The sequence below is a fragment of the Pteropus alecto genome, unplaced genomic scaffold (assembly GCF_000325575.1).
Source record: "Pteropus alecto unplaced genomic scaffold, ASM32557v1 scaffold86, whole genome shotgun sequence".
Lineage (NCBI taxonomy): Eukaryota > Metazoa > Chordata > Mammalia > Chiroptera > Pteropodidae > Pteropus > Pteropus alecto.
In genome coordinates, this window is record NW_006442109.1 from 17661958 (window position 1) to 17680404 (window position 18447).

Genomic DNA, 18447 nt, shown 5'->3' on the forward strand with positions numbered 1-18447 from the left:
CTCCCTCCCTCCATCCATTATCTATCTATCTATCTGTCTGTCTGTCTGTCTGTCTGTCTGTCCGTCCGTCCGTCCGTCCGTCCGTCCGTCCATCCATCCATCCATCCATCCGTCCATCCATCCGTCCATCTATCTACCTATCTATCTATCTACATTTTTAAACCTCTGTATTGGAAGTAAGTAGGCCATCCTTTGTGGAGTTTAGCTTTAGTACCAGTTGAGTTGTTAGTAGCTGAAAATAGAAAAGAGGCAGATGGTGTTGGGTCATACATTTATAATACCAATTAGAGTGTTTGTTAGCCAGTCTTCAGACTCTTCCAAAAAAGTAAAGAATACTGTCAGATTCATTTCATGAAGCCAGAATTACCCTGATACCAAGGCCAGATAGGGACACTACAAGAAAACTACAGAACAATGTCCCTGATGAATTTAAATGCAAACATCCTCAACAAAATATTAGCAAACCTAATTCAACAGCACATTAAAAGAATCTTAACACCATGATCAAGTGGGACTCATTCCTGGGATGCTGGGATGGTTCAATATATGCAAATCAACAGATGTGATATACCATGTTAATAGAATGAAGAATAAAAGTCACATGATCATCTCAATAGATGCAGAAAAAGCATCTGACAAAATCCAACATTTATTCATGATAAAAACTCCAGAAATTGGATATATAAGGAACATATCTCAACATAATAAACACTATATATGAAAAGCTCACAACTCATGACATACTCAGTGGTGAATGATGGAAAGATTTTCCTCTAAGATCAGGAACAACACAAGCATGCCTGCTGTTACCACTCTTTAACACAGTACTAGTAGTCCCAGCCAGAGCAGTCAGGCAAGAAAAATTTAAAACATTCAAATTGGAAGGAAAGAAGTAAAATTATCTCTGTTTGCACATGACATGATTTTATACATAAAAAATCCTAAAGACATCATGTAAAAACTACTAGATCTAATTAATGAATTCAGTAAAGTTGTAAGATACAAAGTCAACATGCAAAAATCAGTAGTATTCCTATATTCCTACAATGAATTATCTGTAAAAAAGAAATAAAAGCAATCACATTTACAGTGGCACCAAAAACAATAAAGTAGTTAGGAATAAATTTAAGGAGGTGAAAATCTGTATACTGAATACTGTAATACATTGATGAAAGAAATTGAAGAAGGCCAATAAATGAAATATATCTTATTTTTATGGATTTAAAGTTAATATTGTTAATATGTTTATACTCCCGAAAGCCACCTATAGATTCAGTGCAATTTATATTAAGATTTCAGTGGCATTTTTCACAGAAATAGAAAAAGTCTCCTAAAATTTGTTTAGAACCACACTATTTATGGGACCGTAAATTGGTTTAGCCAGCGTGGAAAACAGTTCTTCAAGAAATTAAAAATAGCACTACCATTTTTAAGTGTACAGTTCAGTGGCAATAAGTACATTCACATGGTACCACCACCACCGCCATCCTTCTGCAGAAGTTTTTTTTATGTTACAGAACTGAAACTCTGTACCTATTAAATAACCCTTTATTCCCCCTTTCTCTAAGCCCCTGGAAACCACCAGTTTGCTTTCTGTTTCTATGAATTTAACTATTCTAGGTACCTCATATAAGTAGAATAATACCATATTTGTTCTTTTGTGACTGACTTACTTAGCATAATATCTCCAAGTTTATCCATGTTATAGTATATGTCAGAATTTTTTTCCTTTTTAGGGCCAAACTGTATGTTCCTCATATTACTTTTTTTTTTTTTTTAAGTGAAAGAACTTCAGCTATTGTTTAACATTTGTCTCTGTTTCTCTTTGATCTATGTTGTCTCCCTTTTCCTTTTATCGTAAGCTTTGTGATACTAGCTTCCTTATGTTTTTCTCTTCATTCTAGTTCTTCTGTCAAGTGCTCTGTGAAGCTTTTCTTGGTCCTTACTCTTCTGCATTACTCTCTGAAGAGTTAGACTATTTTTTGTCTCTAATATAGCATATTATAAGTTAAATTTCATATATATTTCCCTTAACTACATTTTGGCTATAATAACAACTTTCCTGTTACTTTTTATTCTAAGAATAGTCTCATTTTTGGTAATTAAATCTTCATCGTATGCACTTTTAAAACTTTTTAAAATTCACTCTACTTGCAAGGATTTCATATGAGGGGTGAGCGTATTCTGACTCTTCAGAATACTTTTCCTTTTTTCCAAGAGCTGAGAACAGAGAGGGAGGAAAGGAAGAAAGGCAAACATATTATTAAACTGGGTGAAGTTGTCATCTCCTTTTAGGTTGTGCCTGCCTCTGGCTAACACTGACTGTTCAACATGCTCTGTTGTCAGGCATTAAATGCTGGCCCATTGCCACATGTAGATTCTTCCTGGCCCAACCTATTGGCAGCTTTCTGAACTTAGAACACATAGTAATTAGCATCTTTTGTGCTTAGTTTAGGCCTTGTGTACAATTCCAGGACTACAGGAAACTCCTGTTAAGTGATCTGTGAAATTTATTTTAAAGTCAGTGTTCCACAGTTCAATAGGAAAATAACCAGTCTTCCAGAAGAGGATATTAAGTCACGCAAATATTACAGAGTACTTCTTCAGTATAGTTTTCATACCTATAATGTTAATTCTATATCCTAAATCAGCCTCTAGGAAATTTGGTCCCAGCATGTCATTCTAGAGCTGTGCCAAATGTACTATTTAAATGTATATTAACTTACATTTAAATTAATGAAACATAAGTAAAATTAAAAATCAGTTTCCGCATCATACTAGCCACATTTTAAGCACTTAGTTAGCCACATGTGGTAACAGCTACTGAATTGGATAGCATAGAACATTACCATCATCAAAAAAAGTTCTGTTAGACACTATTTCTCTACAGGATGGAGGTGAGAGTTTTTGTTCTCTAGAGGGTAGGCGTGAGAATATTTTTGTTACTATAGGAAATTTAGATACATAGTCAATCATATATACCAACTGGTTACTTTATTTCACAGGTTTTTTTTTTTCCTTGCTGAAATGAGGGAAGTTTGTGAAAGGGAGAAAAGTAAGCATACTCCTGTGCCATATACTGCTTTCACATTTATCTGATATTTAACTTTTCATGTGGAAGTGTCAAATAAAAGCCATTGCAAACATAGTCGGCAGCAGGATTCAAAGTTCAGACATTTCCACCCACTAGAAACAAACTCCTTAGTTCATCCTTCATGTAACTATTCAGTCCTCAGGCAAAGGCTGGCACAACTGCAGTCCTAAGACAAGGTAATACTGGGGTAAGTAGAAAGGCAAATATTTGTATATATGTATTTGTGTGCGTGTTTTTAGGTTTTAGGAGAAGTGACTTGACTTTTAGAAAAATAAATTATTTTGTTTTTACCAAGCCCTTAGATGTCATCTAACTGAATGCCTGCCCACATTTTACATATGAGTAAACTGAGGCTAGAGAAAGGGGTTGCCCAAGATTATATCAATAGGTAACGGTAAATCTGGAACTAAAACTCGTGTTTCATAACATGTAAATCATTGGGCATTTTGCTAAATCATTTACTGTTCCATTTTAATTCTTTATTCACAACTAAGTATTGCTGCAGATACAATGACAAGAGTTTAGAGGTAAAAATAATTATAATGAATTTATTATTTTTAAATTGTTGCTTTTCCTATGTTTTAAAATTTTGGTAATTGTAACTTTTGTAGATTGAAGAAGAAGAGAGGAAAAAAATAGAAGATATGAAAGAAAATGAACGGATAAAAGCAACTAAAGAATTGGAAGTCTGGAAAGAACATCAGAGGAAAGCTGAAGAACAAAAAAGAATTCAGAGAAAAGAGAAATTACATCAACAAGAGAAGCAAATTGAAGAGGGAAAAAAATTAAAACATAAAAGCCTTATTAGAAATTCAGCATCTAGAAATCTTGCCACAAAAGGTAAAACGATTAATATTTTCTGGGAAAGTGAATCCTGTTGGTAAAGTATATATGTCTCTTTTTTGTTTTTGTAATGATTTTACAATATTAAGTCATTTTCTTGGTATATCGAGAGTAAGTACTACAATACAAAGACTAAGGTGAAAGACTTCTAGGAAGTAGTGAGGTTTTCATGATAAAATGAGCCAGGATTCAGTGTTGTTTTTGCTTGTATGCTTCCTTTTGAAATTTATGTGTGTTGTTAAATATGTGTTTAATTCAGATCCAAAAAGACTTGGAATGACTAGCAGTGCCAGGAGCATTCCATTTCTTTAGAGATAAGAAACTAGGGATTTTATTAAAAGACTTTTTCCTTGCGTGACTCAGGAAAATGAATTCTATTAAGCAAACTTAGTCTTAAGCAAACAGGGATTCTTCTGGCCTTTGATCTTGATGTGTTCAAAAATAGTTAAAAGAACATACTTCTTTACTGAAGGCTTAGCATATTAAACTTTGTTTTGTGTATATTTAGTAAATAGAACATTTTGTGGTCAAATCGCTTGTGTAATAATAATTAACATTTTTTGGTGATCACTGTATGCCAGGTGATTTTATTAGTTGTATCACTCACTCTTTAGAACAACACTTTGGGAAAAGTGTTGCTATTCTTATTTTAGAGGGAAAAAGATGTTCAGAAAAGAGAAACAAATAGTCAATAGGTAAGCCTATGGGATTTGAACCCAGATCTGTTGGTATCTGAAACCTATGCTCTTTATTCTCAGCTATAGGTCTTTTACTACTTAACAGTGAGGCCTAGCATATTGAAGTCATTTAGAGTGACTATTAAGCAGTAACTATTGATATGTTTTATTGGGGTTTAGTATGGACATTCTAGTTAACTACCACACTACTTCCTTCTTAATGTCATTTCAACAAAATAGTGATACCAACTAGAGTATATGAAATCATTTCCTTCCATATTTCAAATACTGCTAAACAAATTGGATGTTTTCAAATACTGTTGGAACTGAAACACACTTTTATAGATAAGAAGTATCCTGAGGATCTTCATCATGTTGATTTTTATACAGTTTAATTCAATTTGCTAATATTTTATGAATGATTTTTATATTTATCTTCATATTGAGATTCCCTTACATTTTTCCTTCCCTATACTGTCCCTGCCCACATTTGATAACAAATTTCATTAACCCTATAAGTTATGGAGCTTTTTTCTTTTTTCGTTCTTCGAAGCAATTTGGTTATATATGAAATATTGTTGGTTGAAGGTTTAGTAAAATTGCTCCCAACACTGTCTAGGTATGGGCTATTTATGGAAATATATTTAGTTTTTCTAATGGTTACTGTTATTTAGGTTTTCTATTTTTTCAAATCAGTTTTAGTCATTTGTTTTCTAGAAAATTGTACATATTATCTTTTCAGTTTATTGGCATAAAGTTTCTTTTACTTATCTCTACTCTGTCTATAATTATATCATTTCTTTATTCCTAGTACTCTTATTTTTCTTTGATCAACTATTGCAAAATTTTGCAAATTTTATTAGTCTGTTCAAAAAAGCAATGTTTGTTTTTGTTGATCCTTTTTTATTGTTTCTTTTTTTCCTATTCTCTTAATTCCTATGTTCGTTTTTATTTTGCTTCTTTTAGTTTTTGAGGGTTTTCTCTGTTTTTGTCCAACTTGTTTTCATTAATTTTTTAATCTTTTAATACATGCATATATTATAATTTTTTCTTTTAAGTTTTATGTTAATACATTCTCCAAGCCTTGAAATTTGTTTCATTGTCATTTACTTGCAAATATTGTGTGGCCTATCATGATTCTTTTTTCTTTTTCTTTTTTGGCCTTGAATTATTATAGAGATTTTTCTAAATTTTCAAATATATGGAGTTATTAGTATAATAATCTGAAGTTATATACTTCATTTTTATTTTTTATTCAACTTTAGCCAGAGGGAAGGGGAAGAGGAAGTTCGCAGCAAGTAGATTTACCTGTAAGATGGTGATCCATAAGTGATGTACATCACTTCTGTTCACATTCTGTTGTCTCAGGTTTGGCACATAACCACGCCTAATCTTAAAGGAGGCTGGATCATGTAGAGACTAGCCTGGCATAGTCATGTTCCTAGTTCAGATCTCAAATTCTGTTACTAAAAGAAAGAGGGGAGAGTGGCTAGGAAGATAGCAGCCTCAACCAGAGGCATCTATAGAAAATTTTTGCTCAAATTTTTGTTGATGTTGCTTTCTCTTTGAGTCCTTATTCTTTCCTCTCTGCCCCCTGCCCCCAAATGTCAATTCAGGCCATTTTCAGATGTTTATATTTTGAATTTTGTTTCTTATTTGTGTGTGTTCATTTTCTATCAAGGATATTAACTCTGTCATATTTGTGGAAAGTCTTTTTTATATCAATTTTTATGTCTGCCTTTTAAATCTGCATATCATACCTTTGGTACTTTTACATTTTTTTAGTAACTTTTCTCCTCTCATATCATCTTAACAATCATTATACTTAACTTCCTTCATAAAAACATATAGTTTTTCATTATTACAGTTTGTCCTCGTTAGCTCTCTCTAGTGGCTGAAAAACTTTTATACCATCTCAAGGAAGCTTATAGACATTATTGCTATAGGAGCTTAAAGATAGAGGTGGTGTTGGCAGTGATGGCTTTGTCTAGGTGCCCTCCCTTAGAGTGAATGTAAATTAGAGACTGTGTGGTTTATCAAAGAGAACCCTAGAAAAGTAGCTGTTCATTGATTAAAGAACAGAGAATTAGCTGCCATATTTTCATTTCTTCTTGCAGAAAGCGTCTTTGATTTATTTGTATAGAATTTTAGAAGTAGCTTTGACTATAATTACTTTAAAAGTCAGTTTGATTGTTAATTAGAAAATGAGAGAGAAACGATTTACTAATATGGTTTTTGAAGGAGGAAATTCAGAAGATATATTTTTCGAGAAGTTAAAGGACGACAGTATTCCTGCTCCTCGCTCAGTTGGCAGTATTAAAATCAACTTTACCCCTCGAGTATTCCCAACTGCTCTCCGGGAATCACAAGTAGCAGAAGAAGAGGAGGTAGGTACTCTTGCTGTTAGTTACAGTGACCACAATGAAGATACTTTATTTTTCATTTCATCTATTGAAAACAAGTACTGGCTCTGAATTTCTTAAGTATTCATTATAGTGAAGTTACTACTTCTTGAATATATTTTAGTATTTCCTTATGAGAAAAATATATTTTTCAGGATTTTTTTTGGTTCCAGAATGCTGATGAGAGAACACTGATTTAATATACAATAGGGCTGCTTATTCCAGGAGACAAACTCTTGCACATGCCATTTGTTTTATCAAGTACATCATTTCCTATAAAAGATTTGTAAACTTTGGATCAGTATGTGTTGTGGTAAAAACAGACTTGGAAGTTTATTATTAATATATTATTATAATTATTATGAATATCAGGTATTTCTAATGTTTGAAGTTTTAGAATTAATATCTTTCATTTGTAAATTCCTGAGCTCTGGGATTTTGAATATTTTATCTTTAGTTTCATAAGCACTAAGAACTGCTTTCCTGTAAGGTGTGAACTGAAACCTCTCTCAATGGAAAAGTTGTAGAAAAAATTGAAGATCCTGAAGGCATAATGACAATCAGAAAACATTAACTTTTTTCTTATTAAATGATATTTACTTTGATATTTTATTTACGTATTTTATGTCATTATTATAAAAGTATTTTTATAATTATAAAATTATAATTATTACAAATTTTGTTTTCATATAGAAAAATAAAAATATAAACAAGACAAGTGAAATACATATACTCCCAAATTTTGATGAAATTTAGATTAGAAACTTTTATACATTTGATCTTAACCAGCTAGTAAATAAAAAAATTTTTTTTTTAATGTATAAAAACTGGAAGTTTAAAATCATCATCTTCAAATACCGTGTTAGTCTGTTCAGGCTACTGTAACAAAACACCATACGTGGGGTGGCTTAAACAACAGACATTTATTTTTCACAGTTCTGGAGGCTGGCAAGTCCAGCATCAGGGTGCTGGATTGGAGGGTAGAGGGAAGAGTGTGTACTCTGGTCTCTTCTTCTTCTTATAAGGACACTAATCCTATAATGGGGGTTCCACCTTCATGACCTTCTCCGAACCTAATTTCTTTTCAAAGACCCTACCTCTAAATATCATCCCTGTGGTAGATGGAGTTTTAACATATAAATTTGGGGAAACATTCAATCTATAATAAATAATATTGCCGTATTATGTAGGACAGTGGTCCCCAGATGCTCCTATGATAACCTAATGCCTGATCTGAGGTGTAGCTGAGGCAGTGATGCTAGCACTGGGGAGTGGCTGCAAATACAGATGAAGCTTGGTTCACTCGACCTGCCGCTCACCTCCTGCTTTGTGCCCAGTTCCTAATAGGCCATGGACTGGTACCAGTCCATGGCCCACGGGTTGGGGACCCCTGATGTAGGAAGGAGGAAAATCTAAGAGTAACTTAATAAAAATAATACCTTTGTATCCTTCATTAGACTTCATTCTCATTTCAGTGGCTCCACAAACAAGCAGAGGCACGAAGAGTGATGAATACTGATATTCCTGAACTTTGTGATTTAAAAGAAGAAGAAAAGAACCCAGACTGGTTGAAGGATAAAGGAAAGTAAGTTGTTTGAACTCTGGCCATGAGATTTTTTTCTGTAGTCATTAGTTTTTATCACATTTCCTAGATATCTTGACGTATATGTTTGTGTGTATAGTTCTTGGGGAGAGATAATGCAAATAAGCAAATTAGGTAGGCAGGGCCTCATAGTAATAAGTCAGGTCATATGACAACTAAATAAAGCTCTTATTTTTATTTTATATTTAAATGTCATAGAAATGAAAAATATCACATCTTTTGGATTGGCTATTAAAATCCCTTTTAAATCACATTTAACATAGGTCCTTCTTAATACCACCCTTAAAAACTTATTTCTTAAAAACTAGAGCTTCTTTTGATTATTTATAACCATCTTTTAAAAAATTATCAAATTATCTTATAAATTGCAATTTTATATCCAGGCAATCCTGAGCTCCTTTTAATGATTAGTAGGAGTTTCAAGAGGAAGAGAGAGAAAAGCGTTCATTTCAGGCAGAAGAGACAGTGTGAGCAAAAGCTCAGAGACAAAAAATAATGTGATATGTAGATTAAGAATTATAGGTAGTTTATTTTTTGCTAAAATATAGAATTTGAGTCTAGAAATAGTGACAGATAAGCGTAGAAAAATAGGCAAGGGCATCGTGTGCTCTATTAAGATTCTTATATTTTACTTTCTAAGGTGGGGGGAAAATGTGTTGCAGAAACAAAGGCAAAGGCTTTGAACTATGGCATTGTCATACGGCTGGAGAGAAAGGCAATTTGAGAAATATTTAGGAGGTAAAATAGCAGAACTTCTTGATTGATTATTGGGGAATAAGAGAGTAGTAGTTGTGTGTTTCTAGTTTGAGTGGTTGATTGCCTGATGCCACCAACTGAATTAAAGAATACTAGAAGAGGGACCAGTTAGGAGGAAATGCAGGTAGGTTTAGTTTTGAATATGTTGAGTTTGATCTGTCTCTGGGTCAATCTGGGTAACAGTGTGCAGCAAGTGTAAAACTTGGGAGAGACCAGTACTGGAGATATAGATTTGGAGGTTATCGGTGTTTATATAGTAGTTGAATTTATAAGAGTAGGTGAGATGTCCAAAAGAGTGTGTAGATCAGGAGAGTAGTGGCCTGAGGCTAAAACTCTGTGACCTGCCATCATTTGAAGGTCTGGCAAAAGAAAATAGTACACAAAAACAGTCTGAGAAGCCAATGGAATAGAAACTTTAGGATAGACTCTGTTATGTTTTGTTCTTTAAGAACAGAAAAAGTTCGAATAGATTTGCAGATGACACAGAAGAGATGATTAAAATTGTCTCCAAGGAGAATGGAGAAAATTGGGTCAAGGCCAAGGGTGGATGAATTATCTTGATTTTATTTTTGTTTTTTCTCTTGTTAAAAGTTAAATTCATTTAAAATTTTTATAAAAAAATGTGTCTTTTGAAAAAGTATACAGTGCATATATAAAATGAAAGTCCACCTTGGTTTTTACCCAGTCCACCAGCCTCCTGCTTGTCCTGTCCCCTAGCTGTATCCACTGTAAATCATCCCTTTAAGTGCATTTTCTTATCCTGAAGTTGCTATTGTCACAATTTATGTATAGTTCGTGATTGTTTACAAGAGCTTTCATATACTATCTATCTTTCATATACTATACTATTTACATATACTATCTCATTAAATCCTCACAACTATAGTTGGGCAGGACCCCCTGCTTTTGCATTCATTTAACAAAAGTTTATTAAGAAACTAACAGCTTTACATAAAATAGCTCATTTATTTCCTTTAACAGTCGGACTAGTTGGAGATTATTATTTTTATCCCCATTTTTCAAATGTGGAAACAGGGCTAGAAAGGTTAAAAAGCTTGCCTAAGATGGTGGTTAATAAATAGAACCAGGATTCAATCTCAGGTCAATATGATTACAAAGCTTGTGTTCCAGCTACTACTGCACATCTCATAAATGAATAAAATCTTCTTCCTGTCCTTTTATTGCAATTGATTAGCTTTAGCAAAAGCAGCCCAAGTGATGTGGCTATGAATTGCTCCTCCTTGCAGCACAAGAGTACTGAAGTGTGCATTGCTGAGTGGGCTGTCCTGTTGAATTAGTTACTTTGCTCTAGAAAATGTCGACAGATTAATTTAAAATAGACAGAGATACTTTGTTTTCTGAGATTAGAGGAAAGAAAGTGAAGACAAGTGTGAATCTAGATAAGTTTCTAACAAGAAAAATTGTTTAGTAGGTACTGTTGAGGGGTCTTCTAGGTAGGGAACGTTTTTTCACAAAGATGCCAGTCAGTACAGCTGTGTGATTTATCTCCTCTAGTGTTCATTCTTTTGGATTTAAGAGTAGATCATGAGCCAGGATTGAAGTTTTGACTGGCAAGTACGTTAAAGGCTAGTAGTAGTGCAAGGAGCCATGGAAAAATAGCTCAGATTTTTAGCCATGAAGTCCAGGCTTGGTTAGAAAGGAAGAGAGGTCATGATGGACCCAGTGGACTAAGAGAAAATGGAGCAATTAAGAAACTAGAGGGCACTCTAAGGTTGAAAGTCGAATATGAAGAGAAAGTTGGCAGAATAGACAGTTCTTTACAGTGGCTAGGATTCCATAGTTTGATGTTCCTGAGATAGTGCAGTTCAGATGATGGCAGAATCCAAGGTGTGGCCTTAGGAGTGGGTAGCAAAAGCAGAGTTGAAGGGAAAGTAATCTGAATTAAGGGGTTCCAGGTATTTCAAAGCTAAATTGATAAATGGGTCATATACATAAACCTTAGAATCTTCTGGAATTATGGCAGAAGTTGGGATGGAGACATATTGGGAGCCGGATTTTAAAGCCCTCAGTGAATAAGAGAAGAGTAATTTTAAAAAGCCAGATGACAGTGACTAGTCAGCTCTAGAGTAAAGATGTCAGGAGTCCCAAAGGATGATGACTTTCACGTAAAGGGAGAGTTACAGATAAGTGAGTCTGGAGAATGCCTGTTCCTGTGGTCTTGGGTCCCTGATGTGGGTGGTGGGGAGATCTCTGTGGAGAGGAGGGGTAGAGATAGCATTGCCCTCAGGGCAGAAATCATTTTGTGGAAAATTTGAGAGTATAGGAAAGGATTGGGATGGAAGGTGGAGTTAGTTATGGCAGAACAAGGGACAAGAAAATACAAAGGAGTAGAGGGAGATGAGAGTAGGAAAGGCCAGCAAAGAGGGACTTTAACATGAGGAGAAGGGACATTTATGCTTTTTGATCAGTGCTCAAAGATAACAGCATTGATGAACGTGGTTAGAAAGTCCTTTGGCACAGGTGTTATGGTGCTGGGACTGGCTAAAGATCCTAGGCAGTGTTAGTCTGATCTTATTTCTGACATACTGATGACGTGATTTGGATTTAAGAGTGGAAAGAGCAGATTAAATCATTGAGGCAGAGTTGGAATTTTGACTGACAAGTACAGCAAAAGTGAGTGTGTGTGTGTGTGTGTGTGTGTGTGTGTGTGTGTGTGTGTGTAAATATAAAATTGACTGCTGGCAAAAACAATTGGTAGCAACTTAATGCAAAATGTACTTTGTGGCGGGCAGGCAGGCAGGCATGACTGGTAGATTGTAATTACTTTAGTCTCTCTTGTTTTTGTACCATTTTTACTTACAGTCTTCAATTAGGCAGAAAAAGAAAGAGAAGCAAAATAAAAGGAGAGGAAGAGAGTTAAATGGGGAGTGATGGAAGAAAACTTAGTAACTAATGACACCTAGAGAAGCAGAGCAAAGTACGGTTAATCATAGTACCAAGTTCAGACAGATAAAAGGAAAGGTAAGAATTGTTAGAGAGAAATATATCCTCTCTAGCAATATAATACAGTACAGAAGATAGAAGCAGACATAATAGAACTTATTCAGGAGCAGCGTGTTGAATTTAAGCCAAAGGATGAAATACTTTCATCTCCAGAGGCTTTGTTTCATGGTAGCCTTCTATATTTCCACAAGCAAAAACAGTCCAGTTGTCCTTATTGTACTTAAACCTATGGGACACTTGTTTCATATAAGGGTAGGAGTGGGCATGCCTTTCAAAAAAGCAATAGCTTGAGAAAATTGTTTAGGGGGTTTTATCTACTCAAAAAGAAGCTCATAGCAAAAGCCGCAAAATGGTTTCATTTTTCTTTACCTAGCTGTCCAGTGCTGTGTCTTAGTTTTAAATGCCAAATCCACCTTTCAGGAAAATACATAATCTTAAGTAATTTTATTTGATCACAAAAGCATTTTACCTTTTCCAGGTAACATTATATACCAGATAGCTTTTTACTGAGAATATCTCACATAAGACAGAGTCTAGGTGCTCTTATTTAGGTACATTCGGGTATGATGTTATTTAACACTCTTATATGACTCAGAAACTGTAAATAACTTTAATAGCTACCCTTCCAGACACTTGTAATCATATAAGGGAGATAGACCATTGTTCTGTCCTACTGACATTACTCTGTGCTTGATTTTTAGCATTTTTTTTTTTTTTTTTTGGAACAACCCTATCTTAACTCCAGACTTTTTAAGTGTCACACTAGGACCACTTGAATCCCATCTGCATACCTCACCTTCTACAGCAAATTCTAATGTTAGATAGGAGGGAATTAAGGATGAATATAATTCTACACTCTAGCACCCGGTATCATAGTACTGTTACATAAGATTGCCTACCCTAGTTTTAGTGTCTGCATTTTCTTTTTATTCTCTTGGCGTGAGTGCCAGATTTTGTAGCCTGACTAATATCCCACTTCTTTTAAGAGTAAAACTCTGCTTTGATTTTGCTCTTCCTCTTGCCACCCAGCTTCTGAACCCCAGCTTTGTATGTAGGAGCCTGCTATTTGCTGATAAACTAACCTAGTACCAACTTGTGCCAGTCTGAATTTCTATATGCTTGCTGTTTCTGAATTTTCTGTGGCTAGATTCTATCTGCCTGTCTGAGTGTTCTTTTACTTCTTGTTGGATTTTTTAAAAAATTAAAATTATTGGGGTAACATTGGCTAATAATATTATGTAATTTTCAGGTGTACAACATTATAATTTGACATCTGTATACTCTATTGCGTGCTTACTACACAAAGTCTAGTTTCCCTCATATTGAACTTTTTGATGCTGATTGTTGACCACCTGTTACCATCTTCTCCCAACATGACACACAGTTCTACTTGCTAAATTGAATTTCTTTCTAGTACTTTGGTTTAGGTTCATGCCCTGGCAAGAACTATGACAGGTTAGCTACCAGTTTCATGGATGCTGGCAGAAGTCAGGAGACTCTTGGGTCAGAGATAAAAGGACTTTATTATTCAAGGCACAGCAAGCAGTAAGAGCTTCATGTTGGTTCCCTTTGACCTTCAAGTCTCATGGGGATACGTATGGTACTCACAGTAGGTTTGCACCACAGCTGAGAAGGCTAATCTTAAGGAGCACAACTTTTTTAAGATTATAGCCAAACCTGGCCAACCTTTGCCTCGAAAGGAGATATTGTCTGCTCTTTGCCTCAGAGGGAGACGTATCTTTGTCTTCCAAGGCTGTGTACCCTACAAATATCTTTGAAAACGTAATCCCAAACAAAAGCTGTCAGTGCATCTGACATAAGACATGCAGGAACATAGGAGACCCATGGAGAAATGTCTTCCAACAGCCCCCTTGTACCTGCCTACTTTTAGTACAGATCTGCCAAATCTGCCTTCCTCTTTATAGAGATAAAACTTTATAGAGATAAAACAGTTTTCTTATGCTGCTTTTATCTGACTTAAAGAAGTTTAGATTCTGTATTCTAAGATGATGTCTTTGATGTAATTATAATTTTATTCAGTTGCTTGTTTGTATGCATTTCACAGCCCATGACATTCTGTTGCAGTGCAATACTTATTATGGCCCGTCTTGTCATTTTGTTTAGTATGCAGTATCTTTTTCCTCCTTCCATCCTGAGTGCTAAATTGTAGTGGTTGATGTGCCTTTACTAAGGCATGCTGATAACAGCTTTAGAAACTTTTGAGATACCCAAAAATGTTTTCTACCCACACTGGCTGCTGAAAGAGACAAGGACTTTCAAAGTCCTTTGAGGAGCATGTGGCTGCTACAGTTCATATTGCAGAGAAAACAGAGACATGCTGTCTTCTGTTGGAATATGCATTGCTCCCTGCACCTGTTCCGTTTCTAAGACTCACTAATTCTGATTTCTCCTCTTTTCTGCCCCTTTCTTTACTTTGATCCACTTTGCTTTGTTCTTATCACTCCTGCCTCTTGCTGCTTCTCCTACACTCACCTCTTATATAAAATGTTTCTCCCTTCTGGCCATTGCCAGTCAGAATGTTTCTTTCTTTACAGAGGCAAACTAATCAGTCATCATAAAAATGAGTGTTTGCAATTGTGCATGTCTCTGTTGCTCTCCTAGTACATGCAATCAGTACTCTATGTGTTGAATGAATGAGTACTTTTGCATAATTCTTTTCTCTGGCATTGCCTTATTTGGAGCATCAGGGTAGACTCAATGCTTATTAGCTTCTTTGTTTAAATTAAATATTCAAAGGTCACTGTTCTTTAGACAAAGGTTTAATTTTTTTTTATTTTTCCTTTCAAACTTGGCTATCTCTGTGTTCAGAACCATTTTGAAAGTCATACAGGAAATATTTGTTTTGTAGTGGTATTGAACTTTAAAGAATGTAATGGTTGTTTGGATTTATATTTTAATATATATGCAAACATTAAAAAAAATTTAATATTTTATATTTCTTGCTATTGTACCTCCTACAGTGGTTCTTTTAATACTGTTCATTGTAGCTTTTCTTCCCTTAGCACCAGGGATAATTTTTCTGTTAAAACAGTTGCATTGTAAAACTGTAAACTTATATTTTCAAGATGAAAAATGGAACTGTCCTCCAAATGTGTATGTTAATACAAGGTTTGTACAGGCATATAGACCAATGGAATAGATAGCCTAGAAATAACCACACATGTATGATCGAATGATTTTCAAGAAGGGTGCTAAGACTATCCAGTGGAGAAAAGACAGTTTTTTCAACAAACGGTGTTGGAAAAACTGGATATCCACTTGCAAAAGAATGAAGTTCGACCCTTACCTAACATCACATACAAAAATTAACTCAAAATGGATCAAAGACCTGAACATAAAAGCCGAAACTGTAAATTTTTAGAAGAGAACACAGGATGCTTCATGACATTGGATTTGGCAATATTTTGACTTTTGACATTAAAAGCACAGGCAACAAAAGAAAAAAAGTAAAACGGAATGCATCAAAATTAAAAACTTAGGTACATCAAGAACGCTATCAACAGAGTGGAATAAAGAAAGTGTAATCATATATGATAAAGGGTCAGTATACAGAATATAAATATAAACAACAGTAAAAATAGTATATCTATATTTATTAACATGGAAAGATGGTCATATTGTTGAATTTTTTATAAATGTCCTTAAACAGCAATATATAATACTGAGTAGTAAAAGTAGGGAGATAGAGAAAGAGGGTCAGTGATAGAGAGACTGGTATGTTTTTCAAGATAAAATATTTTTTAAAGGTAGCTACTTTTGGTCAATAAGATGGGAAAGGAAGTGACTAGGAGGTTTCAGGTAAAGGTTTTCTTGCTCTAAGGAGCATATATCAGAAGATACTGTCCTGTTTTCTTCTAATAAATACTGTCTCTGAATGTGGCACCTTAAACTATGCAACCATCTTGTACCCATGAGGAAAACCAACCATAAAATGAAATAGCTGCTAGCTGCTGAGGACAGTAGAAGGGAGAATGGAAGGAACCTGTGGCCTTGATAACATCCTCGAACTGCTAGTTATACTGGGCACAGAGCCTTTTCCTCTGGACTTTTCAAACATGAGATAATTTATTTCCTTACTTGTTTAAGCCAGTTTGAACTGGGGTTCTGCTACTCTTGGTCAGAAGCATACTAGCTGATATGAAGCATTTCAGAAATGTAAACTATTCCCATGGAATTAGCTTTTCTAGTTTGTGCAAGTTATTTTAAATTTATGTTTAGGTTTAGGTTAGATGTCACAGTTGTGTCATTTTGCCTTTTACTTAGGATTTACTGCTTTTGTGGGTCTGCTTTTGATTTCATCACGTTTAATATTCTAGAACTATAAAGTATGCAGTACAATTGACTGGAAATGAATACAAAGTATTATTGTATGGCTCTTTTATACTTAGCAAAGTATTTTCTGTTTTCTTTACGTTTATGTATTTTTCAAAATTCTTGAAATTATATACAGGAAACAAAAGAAACTTAACATTTTAAGTAAATCTTTTAGTTATGTACATCTGTTTAGGACAATTTTGGAAGATTTAAACTGAAAGAGTATATGTATTGGGATGCTTTTATTTGCAAGTAACCAGAAATCCAATTTAAACTGACTTTATGTTAAAAGAAATTTATTGGCTAATATAATTAAAAAACTAAAGGTGCATTGCATTTCAGGTAAAGCTTAATCCAACAGCTTAACTGTGTCACTGAGGACTCAGTTTCTTTGTCTTTTTATTCTTTTCATAATTCTGTAGTATCAGCTTTAATCTAGTGCTAGCTCCTCCTATGGTGTTAAAAATGGTCAGCAACAATTTGAGCTATGTGCTTTCTTCATTTGTATCCAGCAGAGGAGGTTTTCCCAATTTTTCATTCTCTAACTTTGGAAACAAATTCACAGGCTTCATTCTGAATAGCCCAATCTAGGTTATAAGCCAATCTTTGAGTCAGTCATTGTAGCAGGGAGGGTGGAAATATACCTACTGGCTTAAACTACTGATGGCTAGTTATCCTTAAAGGTGGGAGCGAAGTCACGCTGATTATATTCTGACGTGTGTGGAGTCAGTACAGCCTACATGTCCATTGTACAGGAAATAGAAAAGAAAGTGAACCATCCCCTTTGCTAAATATCATTAGATATTATGTCTGTGTTTCTGTTTCAATGTTATATTGTTTTTCTTTCTCTTGTTTTTGTCTCACTAGCAAATTATTTGCAACAGAAAACTATTTGGCAGCTATTAATGCATACAATTTAGCCATAAGACTAAATAACAAGATTCCACTATTGTATCTGAATCGGGCTGCTTGCCACCTAAAATTAAAAAATTTACACAAGGCCATCGAAGATTCTTCTAAGGTATATATGTATATATATAGATCTGTATCTATTTATGTATGATGCTTTAAAATTGTTATCTTCTTGTTTATTGATTTAAATGATACCCTTTGTTAAATTCAAATAATTGAAGATTATTTAAATAATGAAGGATTTTTGAGAGTCATCTTGCTTATTACAGCTTTTTACTGAAAAAAAAAATTTGTTTATTGAATGGACAAGGAACTGATGTTTCTTAGACTTCAAGTTAGATTAGAAATCCCCTACCAGTGCTACTGTTTTGCCTTGGTATATCAATTGATGTTCACAAGGAAATTAGTAAATGGTTATCAGTTTGTGCTCACCCTTTTCCTTATTAAAGTTTTGTAGACTTAATGCAAGGTAGAAAGAGAACACTTGGTATCACTACTACTTGCACTGTAAAAGGCTATCTCCATAAACATTTTCTCATTTTCAGAGTAACTTAGTATATCCTATTTTCCATTACTAATAACATGTTATTAACTTAAACTTCTAGTTGTTTTCTTCTTTTCATATCAAAGTAGCTTGTTTTAAGGGAAAATCACATACAAAGTCTCTTATATGGCTCCTTGAGATTGAGGACATGGAGAAACAACCAAGTCCTCATTAAGCTAATGAAGATCTGACAGTATTTTTTATGATCCAGTTTTCCTTTTACTAGCACAATTTCATGCACAAATATTTATCGAATAAATGAATAAACTGAATTATCTAATTTGAATATAAAAGACAACAAATGCTTTTTAATCATT

At 34.3% G+C, this 18447-nt stretch overlaps 1 protein-coding gene across 3 annotated transcripts in view; it reads left to right on the forward strand.

The window, feature by feature from the left end:
- The window catches only part of DNAAF4 (dynein axonemal assembly factor 4), a 33610-nt gene that overhangs the window by 12011 nt on the left and 3152 nt on the right, over nt 1-18447 (forward strand). For all 3 annotated transcript variants that reach the window (XM_006920338.3, XM_025038937.1, XM_015595909.2), the window contains 4 exons: nt 3706-3934; nt 6856-7001; nt 8492-8601; nt 17542-17695. In XM_006920338.3, coding sequence (XP_006920400.1) covers nt 3706-3934; nt 6856-7001; nt 8492-8601; nt 17542-17695 — 639 coding nt within the window. The remainder of the gene's footprint in view (nt 1-3705; nt 3935-6855; nt 7002-8491; nt 8602-17541; nt 17696-18447) is intronic.